This window comes from Haemaphysalis longicornis, unplaced genomic scaffold (genome assembly GCF_048455015.1).
Source record: "Haemaphysalis longicornis isolate Haplotype H1 unplaced genomic scaffold, Haemaphysalis longicornis Haplotype H1 scaffold_6, whole genome shotgun sequence".
Lineage (NCBI taxonomy): Eukaryota > Metazoa > Arthropoda > Arachnida > Ixodida > Ixodidae > Haemaphysalis > Haemaphysalis longicornis.
Genome location: NW_027526407.1, coordinates 209,099,443 through 209,117,447, shown reverse-complemented (window position 1 = coordinate 209,117,447; position 18,005 = coordinate 209,099,443). Strand labels below are relative to the sequence as shown.

The following is an 18,005-nucleotide window of genomic DNA, read 5'->3' as shown; positions in this document are numbered from 1 at the left end:
TTTTTTTTTTAGTTTTGGGTGGTTCGAATATTTCGAACAATAAAAGTGTCGTTCGAATCGAATCGAATACCAAAAAATTCGAATCGAATATTCGAATTTTCGAATATTCGCACACCCCTAATATTCACCCATAATTTTTGCCCAGATTTTCACCCACCTTACCTGACACCTTACCTGACGATTGGAAGATTGGCAAGGGGGTACCATTATTCAAGTTTGGCGACACATGCAACCCATTAAATTACTGTCCAATTTCATTAACTAGCATCCCCTGTAAGTTTTTCGAACCCATAATTTATTCCCACCTGGTTAAGTTCCTGGAAAACATCTCTTTTTTTTTCTTCGTGCCAACACGGCTTTAGGAAATCATTTTCTTGCGAGACCCAGCTCATTTCCTTCCCACATGACCTTTTCTCTGCTCTAGATAATGGATCTTCTGTTCTCCGAAGTGTTCAATCTTGGCTGTCATCAGTTACTTTGCATGAAGCTTCGAAAGTTAAATCTGGACTCTAATATTGTAGCTTGGATTGGAAATTTTTTGTTCAATAGAACACGATTTGTAACCGCTAATGATTTTGACTCTTCTTTCTGTTCAGTCACATCAGGCGTGCCTCAGGGATCTGTATTCGGGCCCCTTCCGTTTCTAGTTTATATCAATGATCTACCCAGCTCAATTAACTCTTCCATCAGATTGTTTGCGGATGAGTGTGTACTGTATCGAACCATTTCTTCAAAATTCTGACTCGTCACTGCTACAGTGTGACCTAAACAGTGTGTCTAACTGGTGTACTAATTAGAAAATGCGTCTAAACATTAATAAATGGGAAACAATGGGAATTTCCCGGCGTCTGAACCCCCTGAAGCATCCATTTACACTATTAAAGGCCGCCAACTTGAAGAGACTAAAACATATACCGTAAAATCTCGACAGATAGCCCACCTAAGATCGAGACCAAATCGAGTAAAAAATTAAAGCCGTTCCACTCAACGTGAAAGCTGTCGTAAATGCAGAGCAGTGATTTGCTATAACGGCCTGTGGCACCGTTATCCACTTACTGCTACAACCCATCACGCTCTTCGCCTCCCCGTCTCACTTCTCTCTTGATGAATTGAACGGAGGTTTGTCCAAAGCAGTTCAAATTTCCCGCCTTCGCAGTGCTCGCATGCCCCCTGCCTGGAACGAACAGCGCGAGCGGTTCTCGCACGTGCCGGCACCTTACTGCGCAGTCCACAACGCGTTGTTTTTGGCGGTCCCATCTCCCCGCGAGGGGGACTCGAGTAAATGCGTCGCATAGGGGGTGGGTGTATTGTGTTAACGTTTAGTGTTTGGGGAGTTGGTGGTAGTGAATGCGTTGGATCAGCGTTGACGTAGTTTGAATGAGTCAAGGATATAAGGCGCGTTCGTAGCCTCCCATTTTGTGTCGGCTTTGTGGCGCAGTGGGTAGAGCACCATGTACATTGCGTTCCGCCCGCAGGGTCGAGGGATCGAAACCAGGCGTCGGATAGTATTTTTTTTATATATAGTGTAGGGGGCGGGGTGCGGATTACGACGGACGTCAACGCGGGTGACATCGTGAGTTACTGAAATGCTCTGCATTTAAAAATATGACGTGGGCTAACTTTCGGTGTGCAGTAAAAAAAGTTGAGAAATGTATCGCAGCCAAAGAACGAACACGCGTTTATTAGCACTGCATTCATTCGTCGTCAATACCGTCGAACGAACAGTCGCTCTCACTGTCAAACAAAAGGTCGACCACCTCCTCACGCACGGAGTTCGACGTGGTTGGCAGGGCAGCAGAAGGAGGGATCGCCGAAGCGAGCCGCTCCTGAAGCTCTCCGTCTTCTGATCCATCGAGGGCTGTTGATATACCGCACCAAATTCAAAAAGTCCGTCGTCGATCTCTTCGGAAAACACAGGTCGACCACTGTTCAAAGATCGCCTAAACTTTCCTTTGCCCTGGCACTCCTGAAGGAGTGTCTCCTACGTAGAGTTCCACTGCCTTACTTGCTTACGATCCAGCCCAAATTGGTGTGTGTTCTTACTCACTTTGCTGCCGGCCTTTCGGTGCCATCCGACAACTTCCACTTTCTTCGCTACGGTGAAGCTTTGGCGCATCCTTCCACTCCTGCTTCGCGACAAAAGACGAATGACCGGAATGTTCAAGGATGCGTGGTGGTCGCATTTCGGGTTCGGGATTTCACTACGGTTCTACATGTGTGCGGGCTTGCATTGCCAACATAAACGTGCACATGTTAGTTTTAGATCCTGTGACCTGTTATCGCAGCCGGGTTTCAGGTTCCTGTGACCTGTTATCGCAACCTACCCACGCTAGCTAACCTCGTTTCCGTGGGCGTCATCCCCGGCTGGTATGATGCTATTGTCAGGGGCGGGTTATCTTTTGGTGCTTTTGAAAACATGGAAAATCGTGCCAAAAGTAGGGGTGGGTTATCTTTCGCGGGTGGGGCATCTCTCGGGATTTTACGGTAAGTATCTAGGAGTCCACATAACTCATAACTTATCTTGGGAAACGAAACGCATGTGAATTACATACAGTGGAATCTCGGTGATACGAATTCGGTTTATACGAATTTCGTTGTGATATGAATTTTTAAAATTCCCCGGCGAAAATGTATTGTGTAAAATGTAAAAAAATTCGGATGATCCGTACGCATTTACCACTCCGGTGCGGGTGATACGAACACGCGAGCCGCGAGCAGACGACTGCGGCGTGGACGGGAGGTGGGAGTGTTGGTGTGGCCGCGCGGCCTTGATTGCGCGCGGGCACAAAAGCATGGAGTGTGAACCGCATGGGCCGTTTTTTGCTCGCGAAAACGCGCCGCGCACGCCACAGGCGCGTTGACCCTGCCGCATAACCACCTGCACGCGCCGCGGCCGGCAGCGGCAACGGCGGCGGCTTTGGCCGCGAAGTGGTGTCGGGAGCTCGAGCGACCGCTTCTAAGCGCTCTTTAAAATATCACTCAAGGCATGCACGAAGTTGCTTGAGCGGTAAAGGAGCTTATAATGTAGGTGAAAACGATACTATAAAACGTTGTCCGCGCCGCTAGTGAAAGCGCCCATTCAATATCTGCTGGGGTGTTAGGACTAAACATCTCTGGCAGGGCCACCGGAGAAACTGCCGCCATGAAGAGCGCACCTCGCCATTGGCGTAAGTCGGCAGGCTCCTCCCACTGCCGCGCGCGTCGGGCGTCATTTTCCGAGCTAGGTAGCATCAGTCGCGGCATCGCTTCCTGTATTTTTTACAGGAGGCGATGGTTGCGGGGGCATGCAGTTTGCGTGCGCACATCGCGTCAAAGGTGAGCACACGTTCTTTTGACTCCCGCGTTTACGATTCGGGCCGGCACCCCAGCGCCAGCCTCTGCTGCGGTGGTACCTCTGCCCACGGCCGGGCTAGAGCGGCGGCGTGCGCGCGTTGATGTCGACACAGCGCGTGCCGCCGCCCTAGCCCGGCCGTGCTCAGCCTTGGTTGCCGCCAACGTTGCCGCGAACGGCAGTGGGAGGAGCCTCATGACTTGCGCCAATGGGGAGACGTGTGCCTCATGGCGGCAATTTCGAAGCGCTCGCAGCAGCTGGCTGGGCCACCTCCGCGGCGCATATTTGGCGTGGATGATATTTTATAGCGCAGTTTTCTCCCACTTTGTGAGCTCTTCCCCGCATGAGCAATTTAGTTTACACCTTGAGCTGCGTTTTAACAAAAGGTTACAAGCGGTCGCTGACGCTACTTGCACCTCTTCACGGCAACAGCCGACGTCATGTTGCCACCGCCTGTCACATGCGCGGCACTAATCCATTTCTTCTCGTTTTCTGATGATACGAATTTTCGGGTGATACGAATATTTTTGCCGCCCCTTGAGATTCGTATGACCGAGATTCCACTGTAATTAAAACAATGCTATATAGGACCCTTGGGTACCTCCGATGTAACTTTTCTACTGCCCATTCTGAACTGAAATTGATGCTTTACAAAACACTCATCCGTTCCAAACTAGAATATGTCTGTGCAGTATGGCGCCCGGGATTCGATTATCTTACTAACGCTTTAGAATCCGTTCAAAACCGCAGCGCACGTTTTATCTTGGCCAACTACTCTCGCATGTCAAGTGTAACATCTATGAAACTCATCCTTAACTCTCGCTACCGCCAAAAAATCGACCAATTTTTAGGGGTCCAAGAAAACATTTTTTTCCTGCTCAAAAACTTGGTTAGGCACTAATTACAGGAACACAAAATGCAGATTATTTAACGGCCTTTCCAATAACACCAGTTTTTTAAATGTTTTGATATATCATAGTTGTAAAAAAAAAATAAAAATCAAAATTTTTGTTAAGTTGTCGAAAAAAATGATAAAAAAGGAGTTGTGTATATCAAACCACCGGTAGTAGAAAAAAGTACAATGTACATTTTGTAGGGAAACATTTCAAAAACACGCCCTAGAAAAAGTGTCGACTTGCACAGAACAGTTTGTCAGATATAAAAAAAAAATGTTAGCACGCACGGTGCTCGTGTCATGTGGTGAAGCCCAACCTCCAATTCAAAATGTGCAATTTCGGGTGGTTCCCTGCAATAAATCTGGCGGTCTGTCATTATCAGAGGCACCAATTTGCCCCCACACAACGTAAAAACATCTTGTCAATGACTGACTTTGCATTTACAGCTAGCACAATATTTGGGACAAGCGCACGATGCGAACAAAACCATGCATGAAGTTGAAAAGGAAACGCCGTGGTTGATGCTTGTTGACGTTCACGGTCAGTTATCTCTGAAAACATAAAGCTGAGCTTTACGATAATCTTCTTACTCGCAATTGTAGCCTTGGTCACAGAAATGAGGTACGATGCGCTTGAATCGTGCCCTGCAGTCTTTGGCCAAGTAGCAGTTGCACGATGAAAAAGATCAGCACAACGAGCCTCCTCTATTGCAGCGCCACCTAACGGTTTTCAAATGAAACAGTGCAAAAACTTATCGGAGACTCCGTCCAAATGGACAGTTCAACTAAGCAGCAACATTAGACACCCGGATATACCCTTTCATGGAAACGAAACCGGCAGGCAAACAGTTGGCAGTGTGTAAGGCCGGTTTGAAGCGCTGTCCTCGTCGGAACAGATATCTGGCGACTGGGTGTGATCTTTTGACTTGCCTCAGAAGTTCTTATCGCAGAAATCGGGTTAGGGTGGGGGAAATCAGGAGTGGCGTGCTTTGTTCGAGGATCAGTCACGGACGCTCCAGGCGCCATGGCAGGTAGGCTTGAAGTTGGGTAACTGCGTAGTAGTGCTAAATATGAATTTCGCGATGCAGAAACGAAACCGAAACTGTTGTAAACTGTTTGCGAATGGTCCTGGGGTAAGTAGAACTACCACAGTACTTAGAACAACGTGCGCAAAGGCAATAAAACTGCCTAAAATAGGTAGCTTTGCAATCAGGCACTGCTTGACGTTTCCAGCCGATTTCTGGGATTATTACTGTCAGAGCGCGAACCTGACGATTGAAAATCGTTTGCTGGTTCACCATTCACGCCCTGATAGCAAAAAACAAGCGCTGGTGCAGAGTAATTACGAGTTGCACGCATTCTTCGTTGGTAGCCATGACCCGCGATGACCACGCCCCTTTTCCACACCCAGGTAATTCAAAAGCGTTTCAAAAATCACGTTTCCGTTGCAAAAATGAAAACAAAACTGATTTTGAAAGGCCATTTTCTGATATAACTCCGAACAGCTTTACTTTGTGGGATATACGTGTGGGTCCTCGGGGCGACTTAGCCAGTCCTGGCGTAAGCCACCACGCTAGCTCCCGGCGTGTCAACCACGCGGGCTCCCATGCCTACGGCAGCCCAGCGAGGTTCGCCGATACGAGAACACAGTAGACAGTAGTGCCGAAGCACAGCCGTTTATTTGGGGAATCCCAAAGCATGCGAGCACAGGGCTCGACGGCGTTCACGAATCACGCCGTCCGGGTCGTGACCGCGAACGGGAGGCAGGCACTCACGGCGCGCGACAAACAAAGCTCCCACCTGAGACACAAGTATCCATCACCGCCGCGTTCCGCCGATCTCGCCCCGACCGGGTCTCCGACGAGACTTTTTCTTCTCCCGTGCGCGCATGCTCGCGCCGCCCGCGCGCCTATCCCCGCACACATCGGTGGCGCCATCTCTCGGGGGACGCCGACGAACCAGCGGAGCGCCGGACCGGTTTCAGCGCACAAGCGTCTCTCCCGAAGCGCGCGCTGGCTCGGGATCGCAGGTCGCGGTTCTCCACGATTCCCACACTCCTCCCCCCTAAAACTGGACGCCACTTGAGCTCGAGTGACGCCACGGTGCACCACACTCGTCACGTCTCAAGTCAGCAAAACAGCCACCGAACGCCACTCCACACCAAAGTTAGCCACACGATGCCGCCGTCGCGATGCTCGCCTCACAAACCCGCAAACACATTGCAATGGTTCCAAGTCTCTCGCGGTTGGGCAGCACAGCAGGTTGGCAGGCCCGGGGGTAGCTGCAGCCGCAGCCGACGAACGCCGGGGTCGCGCCATGATGCGACCCCCACTCCCAGCTCGAGGCGGCAACAGGAACGGCCGCGCCCACTGCGGCTGCCCGAAGGCTCGCGCCGCTCGCGTAGGCGCCAGATCCCGCCGCCTCCTGGGTTCCGTGGCCGCTTCGGCCGCAGGTCCTCCCGAACGGTTGGCTGCCGCCCGGCAGGCCGGAGCAGCAACTGGAGTAGCAGCTCCACGAACCGCGCTCGGCCCCGCCGGTGGTTCAGCAGGCCATCCTCGCTGTCCGTGGCAGTGGTGACTGGCGTGGCTCCCGGTGGTATCCGTATGCTGCAGGTCTCGCTCTCACCGTCCAGTTTAAACGATTCCCGAACTTGAAGTGGGGAGCAGCGGGACTCCGCAATCTCCTGTGACTGGCCGGAAACCTTATCGACGATCTCGCCAAATAGGGTAACAAAGATGCCCGAGGGGACTCCCCCTTGCACGTTCGCTTGCTCGCGGAATCACGAGTCCGGCAACTGTGCTCCAGCCGCCACCCCCGCCTGGAGGCAGCTCGCCTGACTATTACGGCTTGTCGGCATCGAAACGCCCGTCCGAGCTATTTCGGACTGGTGCGTTGGTCGGCAAAGCAGCGTCAGCATCAAGCAGGCGGGCTCCTGCAACTCACTCGCAGCAATACAAGCTGCCGTAGAGCCAGCGCCAACCGCAATACCAGCGGCTTACGGGCGCACATCACCGGTATAGGTCGCCTGAGAGTCCGTCTCTTACTAAGACTGGCGATCTCTCGCGACCAACGAGCCCGCTGCCGAGCCGCGCGAAGCTCTTACTGCCTAAACGCAATCTCAAGCGGAGACTTCACGGCATCGAGACGCACGCACTCCGGAAGCGCGGAGACAACGGTCCCATTGCTCCCGCTTCCCCCCGCAGCGAGAGGAGACTGATTCTTCAGCGATCCCCCTCGCTCTTTGTCAGGCGTCAAATCGGCAAACACTCCGCCTCGGACTCGAAGCGCAGTAGCGGCGGGCTCATCGTGCGGCTTGCGAACTCCCAAACACCGCACCCTCGCTCGGTAGTGTCCGCCGCGCCTGGGGGAAACTTCAACCGGCGCCGCCGGCGCGACTGCGCGGGGACGGCGCTACGAGGAAGGCGACCCGCCGCCATGTTGGAACAAGGCCTACGCACCTCCCGTCTCGCAAGCGGGCCGCGACTGCGGTGCTCGGAGGTATCCTACTGACTCACCGCCTGGTGCGTGTAGGAAGGTTTACGCATTTGCCGTCACGGCTGTATCGGGCATCATAACTGTCTGCCTGCAACCGACTGGCGCGAGGCGTTTCGTCCGAAGTCTTCCGGACAAAGGGCAGCGGGCTACGACTGCAGCAACGCATTTCTCGGGGAGCTAGCAACCTCGAATTCGTCTGAATACGAGACCCACGTTCGGGCGCCATGTGGGATATACGTGTGGGTCCTCGGGGCGACTTAGCCAGTCCTGGCGTAAGCCACCACGCTAGCTCCCGGCGTGTCAACCACGCGGGCTCCCATGCCTACGGCAGCCCAGCGAGGTTCGCCGATACGAGAACACAGTAGACAGTAGTGCCGAAGCACAGCCGTTTATTTGGGGAATCCCAAAGCATGCGAGCACAGGGCTCGACGGCGTTCACGAATCACGCCGTCCGGGTCGTGACCGCGAACGGGAGGCAGGCACTCACGGCGCGCGACAAACAAAGCTCCCACCTGAGACACAAGTATCCATCACCGCCGCGTTCCGCCGATCTCGCCCCGACCGGGTCTCCGACGAGACTTTTTCTTCTCCCGTGCGCGCATGCTCGCGCCGCCCGCGCGCCTATCCCCGCACACATCGGTGGCGCCATCTCTCGGGGGACGCCGACGAACCAGCGGAGCGCCGGACCGGTTTCAGCGCACAAGCGTCTCTCCCGAAGCGCGCGCTGGCTCGGGATCGCAGGTCGCGGTTCTCCACGATTCCCACAACTTGTTCGAGAAACGCCTGGAACGCTATGAAAAGGCGCTCCCAAAGTATCGATCATATTGATCGATTTTGAATAGGCGCGGCATAGCTCGGCAGAACTGGATGCCACTCACTCACTCAAAAAAATATATTTATCCTAACGCACTCACTCGCACTCACGCTCGCCACTCGTCGTCACGACTCGCACTCACTCATGCTCACGCATTGTATATTTATCGAACAAGTTTTCAGTTTCCTATCTTTTATGCTGATTTCCCTTTGGTGGTTGGGTTTATTTTTCGTGTGTTCGTATGTTCGCTTTGCTTTTTCTTCTGCTTGTATTGTGGTCTTCTGTGATGATTTTATTTGGTAGGTGGTTTTAATTGCATTGCAGTGGTTCATATGCTCACTCTGTATTTAATTCATTGAGCCTGTACATTGGTATTAGCTCTGTATAATTTCTGGAAACGTTATTATTTTCTATATACAAACCGCGTTTCTTGTGCAACTTGACTAATCTCCCCGCGTACAATTGTTGTGTATACTTGCAAACTTAGCCACTCCCTTCTGTAACGCCCTCCGGGCATTGACGGTATTGAACTAACTAAATAAATAAATACGCCTCTAGAAGTTAATAAAATCCCAGGGGGAAGATTTTGCAGTGTCATGTTTGAACGTCAAAGAACAAAGGAAAAGTGAGAAATATCACGAGAGCAGAGCACGAATAGGAGACTCTTGTTGAAGAAACGTCTCTGGTGGCCGGGATGGGTGTGCATGAGTTGCGAACGGCTAGTTCCCCTCTCAAAGTGAACAGAGCTGGCCACCAAGCGCTCACCTTGAGGGCCCCGCAGTGGTAGGCCTCGTCTGCCAGGAGACAGTCGCCCCTCTGCACAGAGAGAGAGAGAGAGAGGGGAGGGCTCTGGGCTAGGTCCCCCGAGTACGAAGAATGCCAGTGAAAGGTGCCTCGCCACCCCCTCGGCCTGCTCTCCCACACACTCCCAGGGGCCCTCTGGGGGCTGCTGGGGAACGGGGGCTCTCGATTCCAGAAATGAGGTTGTCAGCTATGCAAGGCTACGCACAACCCACTGCACAGAGCTGCTTTCAGGGTGGGCAGCGGACGACTGCACAAGGGAGCCGTAGTCCTGCCATGGGGCATCCTGCGATACTTCACAGTGTGCTCAAGCACTGGCCCCCCGGTGTTCGCTTGGCCCCTTCCACAACCCCTGACAAGAAAGGCACGGGTCAGAAATAAAACACGAACACCAGCCATTGCACACTGTGGAGGCACCAAGGGGCCACCGATCAACCGCGTGTGTCCAGTGGAAGCTCAGTTTTCCCAGCGCTCAGAGTGCGCAGCGACCGCCTGCACTAGGTGCAGCAGCCTGGCACCCTCCTCACTCACGCTGTCCCAGTGCCTGGTCGGCCCCCTCCTTACCTTGTAGCCGGGAAATGCAAAAGAAATTAAGCACACAACATTGTTTCACTCAGGCCATAACTTGTTTCCTCTCGTATTACTCATTAGGGCTGCCTGAAACATTGTCGGACGACTGCTTCATTCCTCAGACCTCCGTGCAGTCCAGGGAATAGCCTGTGCAGTGCTTCTCAAGCACTCAAAACGCCACGTCATCGTGAAGCTAGCACAAAGCGCGCTATGCGCGTGTGCAGACCGTACGTAGTGAGGACCAGTCTGTGCAGGCATCAGCAAGCGTCTTGGGCTACGTCCCGGGACGCTTGCGGACTGAAGTCACCACCAGGTGCACACAGCAGTGCCCGCGAAACGGGGTCTTCTGAGCGTGGCCAGAGTCCTTCAATGCTTTACTGGTCGCGACACTGCTCCTTAACTCATTGGGAGAGCTTCATACGTTACGTTTGGCTGCCACGCGGTGGCGCCACCATCTGACTGAGGTTACTCCTCGGACGGCGTTGCACTGGCTCGAACGACGGAGACATGACGAGTTGTGTTTGTTTTGTGCGGGAAAGAAATGTAATGTGCATCTTGCGCTATTGTGATGCGACTTAAGTACTGCAACAACGATGCCGAACATATGCTGGTTTCGTGTACAAGGGTTCAGCAGAAAGTTTCCTTGCTCTGTTCACCGGGCGACGGGGAGCTGCAAGAGAAATGAAAGTGCACCGTTCCAAGCCCAGAAACGGGATATTTCAGCTTCGAGGTGAAGTATGTGAGAGTGTGTGACATCATCCGTGCAAATGAATTTGTTGTGAATGGTGAAAAGGTGCCACTTGGGCGTGACAAGCTGCTTCTGGAGCCTGGTGCCATCCCGGGGAAGTTTGACGGCTTGCTAGCCTCTTCAACCAAGCCGAAGCAGCAGCCATGGATGCTGGCAAGAAGGGCTGCTGTTTCGACCAAATCACCCATTGGCTCTTTTCGTCGTACGCCGTGTCGGGCAATATTGTTTCATATGGAAAGGGTGTCACCTCGTCACCAACTTGATTTCTTGTTTGTTTGAAAATGGTCTTGGTCCTATTTCCATGCATCTGACATTAACAAAGTTTTGAGAATACTGTATACACTTGACTAAGGGCCACGCTCGTGCAAAGGCCGCTCCCCCCGACTTGGCAGTTCAAATGCTGAACAACAACAAAAAAAAATCTTGCCAGCAAACGGCCACGTCATTGCGTCCCGCATACGGCATGCAATGCATTTCACGGGAGCCACCAGATGGCAATAGCTGTCCCGCGGCACTATCTGTGAGCTTGGGGCGTGCGGCGCTATCTGGGAGACCTTGTTGCTTTTATCATCGGTGCCACTGATACTGTGTGCCGCCGTTCATTCTGACTGTCCAGCACAACCGCTTGCGATGGAAAAGAAACAACGCACACGATGCTGTGTTCAAACTTCCAGTTGTCGCATACGCCGAACAGAATGCCGGAACTTGCACATGGACGACAAGTGTGTGTGTCGGTGGTGCGACCAAAAGGAAGAGCTGGCTGCAACAAACAAGACTAGGCAACCATTCTGCGGCAAGCCTTGCAAATTTCCAACGCTCGAGAAGGAGCTCACGAAATACGTCATGGGCATCAGGAAAGACGAGTTGTCAACCGAGACGCTCCGCATCAAGGCCCTTGCAGTCGCACGCCACATAAACATTTCAGCTACAGATTTCAAGGCAAGCGAGGGGTGGCTTCGGAGATTTACGAAGCGACAACAACTCAGCATTCGCTGTCGGACAACACTCGGCCAAAGTCTTCCACACGAGTACGATGACAAAGTGATCAAGTTTCACCGCTTTGTTAACACACTGCGAGCAGAGTACGAGCACCACTTATCCCAGATAGGAAAAGTGGACCAAACGCCTGTGTGATTTGATTCTTTGGTGAACACGACGGTCAACCAAACCGCAGCGAAGAGTGTCCTTGCCGAGCATCAGCGTTGCACTGTAATGCTATCTGTTACAGCGGACGGAAGGAAGCTCCCCCGTACGCAGTGTTTAAGCGAAAGACGCTACCCAAGGAGAGCTTCCCACATGGAAAACAGAGTGCAGGAAAACAGCCGGATGAACTCTGGGTGCGGGCTGACCGGCCGGGAGGCCTGCTGCGATGCAAGGCATTGCTCGTATTGACAGCCTTCACGGCCACCTGACAAAGCACGTGAAGGCTCGTCTTGCAGAAGCTCGCACACATATGGCAGTCATCCCCGGCAGTTTAACAAGCATGCTGCAACCACTGGATGTGTCTATTAATAGGCCGTTTAAGGCAGAATTCAGACGCCTGCACTCTGAATGGATGGCAGCGGGCCACCATGAGAAGAGGCCGACCGGACGACTGAGGAGCTGGTCTGCTCCAGGGTTTTAAGCGCATGACGTGCGGTGTGCCTGGACATTATTGTAAGGAGTTTTAAGGTGACCAGGATTTTCAATGCCATGGACGGCACTGAGGACGACTGGATACATGAACGTATGGATGACCTGAGCAGCGATACCGATGAAGACATCCAGCGAGGATGTCCGCAGCTAGACGCCAGATATCCCATAATTAGGTATTGTGGGAATTACGGAGGTTTGCCATTTTCCCTCTCTCCCTTGGCCCACTGCAGAGGCAAGGGGGGGAGGTCCCTCTCTCCCCTACGGCCGCGCGCTTCCCGCCCTGAGAGGGTGCCCGTGAGACCTGGGGCGCAGCTGAGACCCTCACGGGCTGGTCTGGTGCGGACGACGGAGGAAGGGTATTTTTGGGTACCAGCCAGAATCAGGAGCAGCCGTAGGTACGTGTTGCTCCTTTTTGGCCTTCTTTTGTCTGCCTTTGTGCCTGTATCTCCTGTCCTTACCAAGGTGGTCTTGGTGGTGATAGAGTGACGTGCCTGACATTCCTTATTGCGGTGCAATAAACGGCGGTGTTGGCGATTTGTGTGTCTTGTGTGTTCCTTGCTGTTCGCTGCCGCTACGCCAATTGGCGATCCGTGGAGCTAGTGGCGATCCGTGGATCCGTTCAGTGGAGCTAGTCTTGCGGCCGAGGCGCGAGTATCGAGCTAGGTCGCCGTAAGAACCCTGGTACAGTTGAACCTCGTTATAAGAGACACTGATGTAAGGGACAAATGGCTTTAAGAGACACTATTCACCCAAATGGTTGGCTGCCCTATCTTTCCCATTAAATTGACCTCTCTTATAACAGACATTGGATGAAGACAGTTGGTTATAAGAGACAAGTCATCCTTGAACTTTAATCAACAATCTCACTTGTAACAGACATTTTAACTTCAGATGTAGTGCCACCAGTCACTAATTGCAGTTGCTTTTATTGTGGAAACACAGGTGGACGACAGACGCCTGCAGTCGCTATTTATTATAACTTCAGCAAACACACAGTGGTTCAGTCAGCTATGAAATGACAATGAGAAGCCCTGCCAATGGAAATGCAACTGACAGAAGTGGTTGAAGCTTACTGCCATCCATTGAATGGAGTGCGATCGCACATGCGGGCTCACCCACTCGCGTAGCTCCCTATCAAGAAGCACTGCAGATGTTCAGTCCTGCAAGTGTAATGAATAGCCTAAGCACACAGCGGAAGCTGTGCGCTCTGGCTATTCATCAGGCTTGTGAACTCAACATCTACGATTCATCTTCCACAAACAAGGAAAGGAAAAAAAGCTTGTAGAATCAGTTGTAAAAAACAGTGTAAATACAGTCGTGAAGCAAACAAAGTTTCATAAATTCTGGGGCCAAACATTAATTAGAATAAATCTTTTGAAACATGCTGTAGTGTTCTTTTGAGCTTATTTTAGTCATACGGTGCCCACATTGAACTATGGGTTAATCAGTTAGTGGAAAAATAGTACCCTGCTTATAAGAGACATCTCTTATAAGAGACAGAAACTGCTCCCCGGTAGGTGTTTCTTATAAAGGGGTTTAACTGTACCCACATTTTTGGCGCCCGAATGTAGGACTCATCTTCAACTGATTTCGAGGTTCGCTAGCTTCGAGAAGAAACATGGCACAGAATTACGAGTAGGCGGACTTGATGCTGTTGGCCGACCTTTGTGGTCATGTCCCGCGATGCTCTGCATCAACAGCATTTTCCACAGCCACAGGAGCGGCTCTGGTCCCCCTTCTCCACGGCCCCTACGCAACCACAAATGTGGCTTGCGCGGCAACGAGAATTCCGGAAAGTTCCGGATTTCGCGAGCACCCTACGTAAGGTGATGCCATGTGATGAACCCCCCTGCGCTGGGCTTACGCGGATGCTGAAGCCCCATACGGCACGCCTCTCGTGCAAGTCGGCATGCAGGCACCTGTAAGCGAAGGACGTAAGGAATCACGTAACTATGCTCAGGGGCCTCCATGGATGCCAGCAGTGATCTCCTGTGCAACCAGACCAATATCTTGTGAGGTCACGGGCCCTGATGGCCGAGTACGGCGCAGGCATGTGGACTAACTCCGTCGCCGGACTGTCATGCCCACCCAAACTGCAGGTGCCAAACTGGAAGGAATGCAGCCTGAAAGACGACCCATGCCAACGTCTACCCCTGAAGGCTCGAGTTCTGTCCCTGTGGAGCCAGACGCACCTGAGGAGCAGCCGACCCCTGTAGTTAGCACTGTGCCCCCACAAGAGGGCGGAACCGTTCCACTGACTGTCCCAATGGAGGCTAATAATGAGCCTGCAGAGCCACCACCGTGCCTTCGTCGCTTGCAGCGTGTTCGGGTGTTCCCCACCCCACAACATGCAACACCGAGGGCTCGTCCCTCCCAGCTAAACGGGGCCCCCTGCAGGTACTCAGAAGTGCAGCGGCCCACCTGGGTGGAGAGGCTGAGGCAGTGGTGGACGCCCTTGTCGATGGGGTCGTCGCTGTACAGGGCAAAGCCGGACTGGCTCGGGTCCCGCAGGCCGGCCTCCTGGGTCAGTGTCCCGATGAACTCGTCCACCGTGGTGGACCCGTCAAAGCCCACCACCTGCACACAGCCAAGGTGCGAACGCTGCTGCCTGACCGTCACCTTCACGGGCACGCGCAAAGCCGGGCAAATATTTCAGGTGGCTGCCAGCAGGAATTACAAAGCCAACTGGCCTGCTTTACTTTCACGCAGAACTTTTACAAAAGCAAAGCAGGGAGGGAGCCCGTACTGGGCCTTGGGTGTGGCTCTGGCCCCAGTTTAGTGACAGGTGGGTTCGCGCTAGTTGGAACTCCATCGTGGGATCTTCAAGCACCAAATATCCAGGCAGCTGCGCAAGAGGTAGCCGAGATGCGTCGTGGGGGCGAAGACTGCGTCAGCACGACCTCCGCGTCTTTGGCAGCAAAAAAGGCTGGCCTTTCTGGGGGTGGGGAACGTGTGTGCGCACCTGCACACTGTGCAGGCAATCTTTTTTTAGTCTTATTTTGTTAGCACTGCAGCATATATGTATACATAAGGCCGTTTCGAAGAATAAAATTTCAGTTGGAAGTAGCGCATGTCTCTGTCCCCCGTGAAAATATTTGGCACTTGAAAGTCCTACAATGTAGCCCCAGACCCCCCACCGGCACACGATCGGCGCCCACAAGAACAGAAAGTGCGGGTTTGTGGCTAGAGATAGCTACTCCCCCACCCCTCAAACGAGAAGGAAAAGGCGGGAGTGGGATTTGAAGCCCTGCAAGAGTGCACCCACCAAGCACACCCTCCCCACCACCACCACAGCCCCGAGCGCAGACCGAGACGTGCTGGAGATGCGTGCACGACGTGGGAGTCGGGCAGCAGGCCCCGGGGGGGGAGCCACGCACCTGGTAGGCGCCGTTGAGGAAGTGGACGGGCATGGAGTGCGGCAGGGAGTGGTGGAAGGGGTTCCGCTGCAGGATGCTCAGCACCTCGGTGCGCGAGGGCCGGCACTCCCGCGGGCAGCCCGCCCGCAGGGCCCGCTCCAGGGCGCGGCCGCAGAACGACGCGTACTGGCCCGGCTCGCTCCTGCCCCCAACAACAGCCAAGGCCTCCTGAGCACTCCGGCTGCACAAGCTGCACCCTTGTCTGCGGCATCCCGTGCCCCCTGCAATGGCTGGCAGCAGTTTGCTCCTTCCCCTCGTCACTGAGATTCGCCCAGTCAGAGACGTTCCACGTGCATCAGAGTGGGTTTTAAGCAAACACATTAGTTGCTACTTCGCGCCAGAGTTTTCCGATATAGGCAGTTGCAGACGTCAGCCTCAAAAAATGGCTCATACCTGGACCCCCCCAAACTATTGATCGTGCTTACAGTGGCGTCACCACGGCCACCGCATGCACTAGTATTCAAAACACACACTAATTAAGCAAACTGGCAATTTAAGGTTAAACTTTATTTTAAAGGTAGAAGCTTGGGCGTGTTGGTACGACATTCTTTTGAACAGCGCAAGCAGACGAGGATGAGAAGTGGACAGGACACAGCGAAACTGCACTGTGGACACAGGACACAGGAAACTGCACTGTGTCCTGTCCACTTCTCGTCCTCGTCTACTTGCGCTGTTTATTTTAAAGGTGCATAATTCATTATTTTTGTACTTCCATAAGTTATTCATTGCTTTCTTAACCCCAGCTTTTATGCTGTGTTTCTTTCTGCATCAGCGCAACTGCCTCGTGCGGGCATTGTGGCGCAATGTAGGTCCAACCAGAAATACTAATCTTGCAGTCGTCACTCAGCCTACAGTACAGTGTATGCCAAAACTAATCCAGCAGCGGCTCTAAATGATCCTTTCAAGCATGTGTAAAGCCATAGAGGCTAAGTTTGAACTCTTTTTTTTGCCGCCAAAAGACTGCAGATGACGCACAGCAGACGACAATGCCCAGGCGACGCCGGATCTTGCTGACCAGACAGTCGTATTTCTTTTTACTACTCTTGCTTCGAGTGCATATAAAACACTTGCGTGGTTGAACACACGGGCTCCTTTGGCACGACAAATCCACAGAAGCATCCAAATACCATTTTTCGCCCAGGTCGTCGAGCGGCGAAGCACACTGCATGGTTTATTTTGTCACCAACAGAAAAAAAAAAAATCCAAAACAGTGTACCAATCGCAGCACTGCTTTTTGATGCATGGGGCCTATGGAGAGTTTTGCAACTTCTACATCCGGTAACTCTGGTTCACACGTCACCTGTTTGTTTTTCAGTCTTAAAGCAGTGCCTTCCACACTGATGTGTACTCGAGGGAAACCTGTCGCTGCAATCGTGTTCCGTTTGGGGCACCCTCACAGCACAGCGGTCGTTCCCTACTTGGCTTAGCACGGCTTCTCTCCACTCTTCAAGCCAAAAGCAACAGCTACGAAATAATTGCTGACAAAATAAATCCCTTGGGGCTTCATTTTTCTGTTAACAGTAGTACCCATACTATTGTTGTCTTTTTTTACTGTCCCTGGATATTTGGTTGGTCTGCCATCTGAGGTCTCCAGTGAGGCCCCTTCCGCCACGAAAGCCTCGGGCAGACAGCACACCAGTCAACGGCAGTGCCCTCTCAGTACTGACTGACCCTTTTTCCACGGAGACATTCTTTTATAAACCTAATAGTTGTTGCGACACCTTTTCGTGGCAGTACTATTCCTCAGCTTTCTTTCTACGGTCTGAGTAGGTTTATTTAGGAATTTTTAAACTGCCAATAGTGCTGTTGACGCTGCTCACCGCAGAGTGCGGACGACCACAGCTAAAAGCGGTGCGGAAGCAGCAGATAACGCTAATTTTCCCCTTTTGATTGCTAGAAGGCGAGCAGAAGTGTGCAAACACAGCGTCTTTTAATGGAAGTTTATCAGAAGAGCAATGTGGTTCTTAATTGCCTCTGAAGAACATGACAGGGCCCCAGTACATGCAGAAGGGCATCAGCTGCCTGGGTGCTTGGCTATGGTGGGGAATACAATCAGGCCATCCATGTTTGGAGGGCTCCTTGCAACGCTGTTACTGAACAAGTACAGGACGACTCTGTCGTGCATCTGGAAGAGGACCCAGGCAGCAACGCAGAGGATGCCAAGATCAAAGCAACAACTGACTGATGCCCTGCGCACGCTCCACAGGGGAACACGATGCGGTCTCTGTGCACCTGACAGCTCAGTGTGAGGCCAGCTCCTCTCGTGGCCAAGCAGGCACACAACGACTCCTTTCAGACAG

General features: G+C 52.7%; 1 protein-coding gene across 3 annotated transcripts in view; it reads right to left on the bottom strand.

The window, feature by feature from the left end:
- Positions 1-18,005, bottom strand: part of LOC144141324 (uncharacterized protein CG43867) — a 143,559-nt gene that overhangs the window by 45,539 nt on the left and 80,015 nt on the right. For all 3 annotated transcript variants that reach the window (XM_077672895.1, XM_077672897.1, XM_077672896.1), the window contains exons 19-21: positions 15,667-15,847; positions 14,711-14,866; positions 9,301-9,351 (exon numbers count right to left, since the gene is read on the bottom strand). In XM_077672895.1, coding sequence (XP_077529021.1) covers positions 9,301-9,351; positions 14,711-14,866; positions 15,667-15,847 — 388 coding nt within the window. The remainder of the gene's footprint in view (positions 1-9,300; positions 9,352-14,710; positions 14,867-15,666; positions 15,848-18,005) is intronic.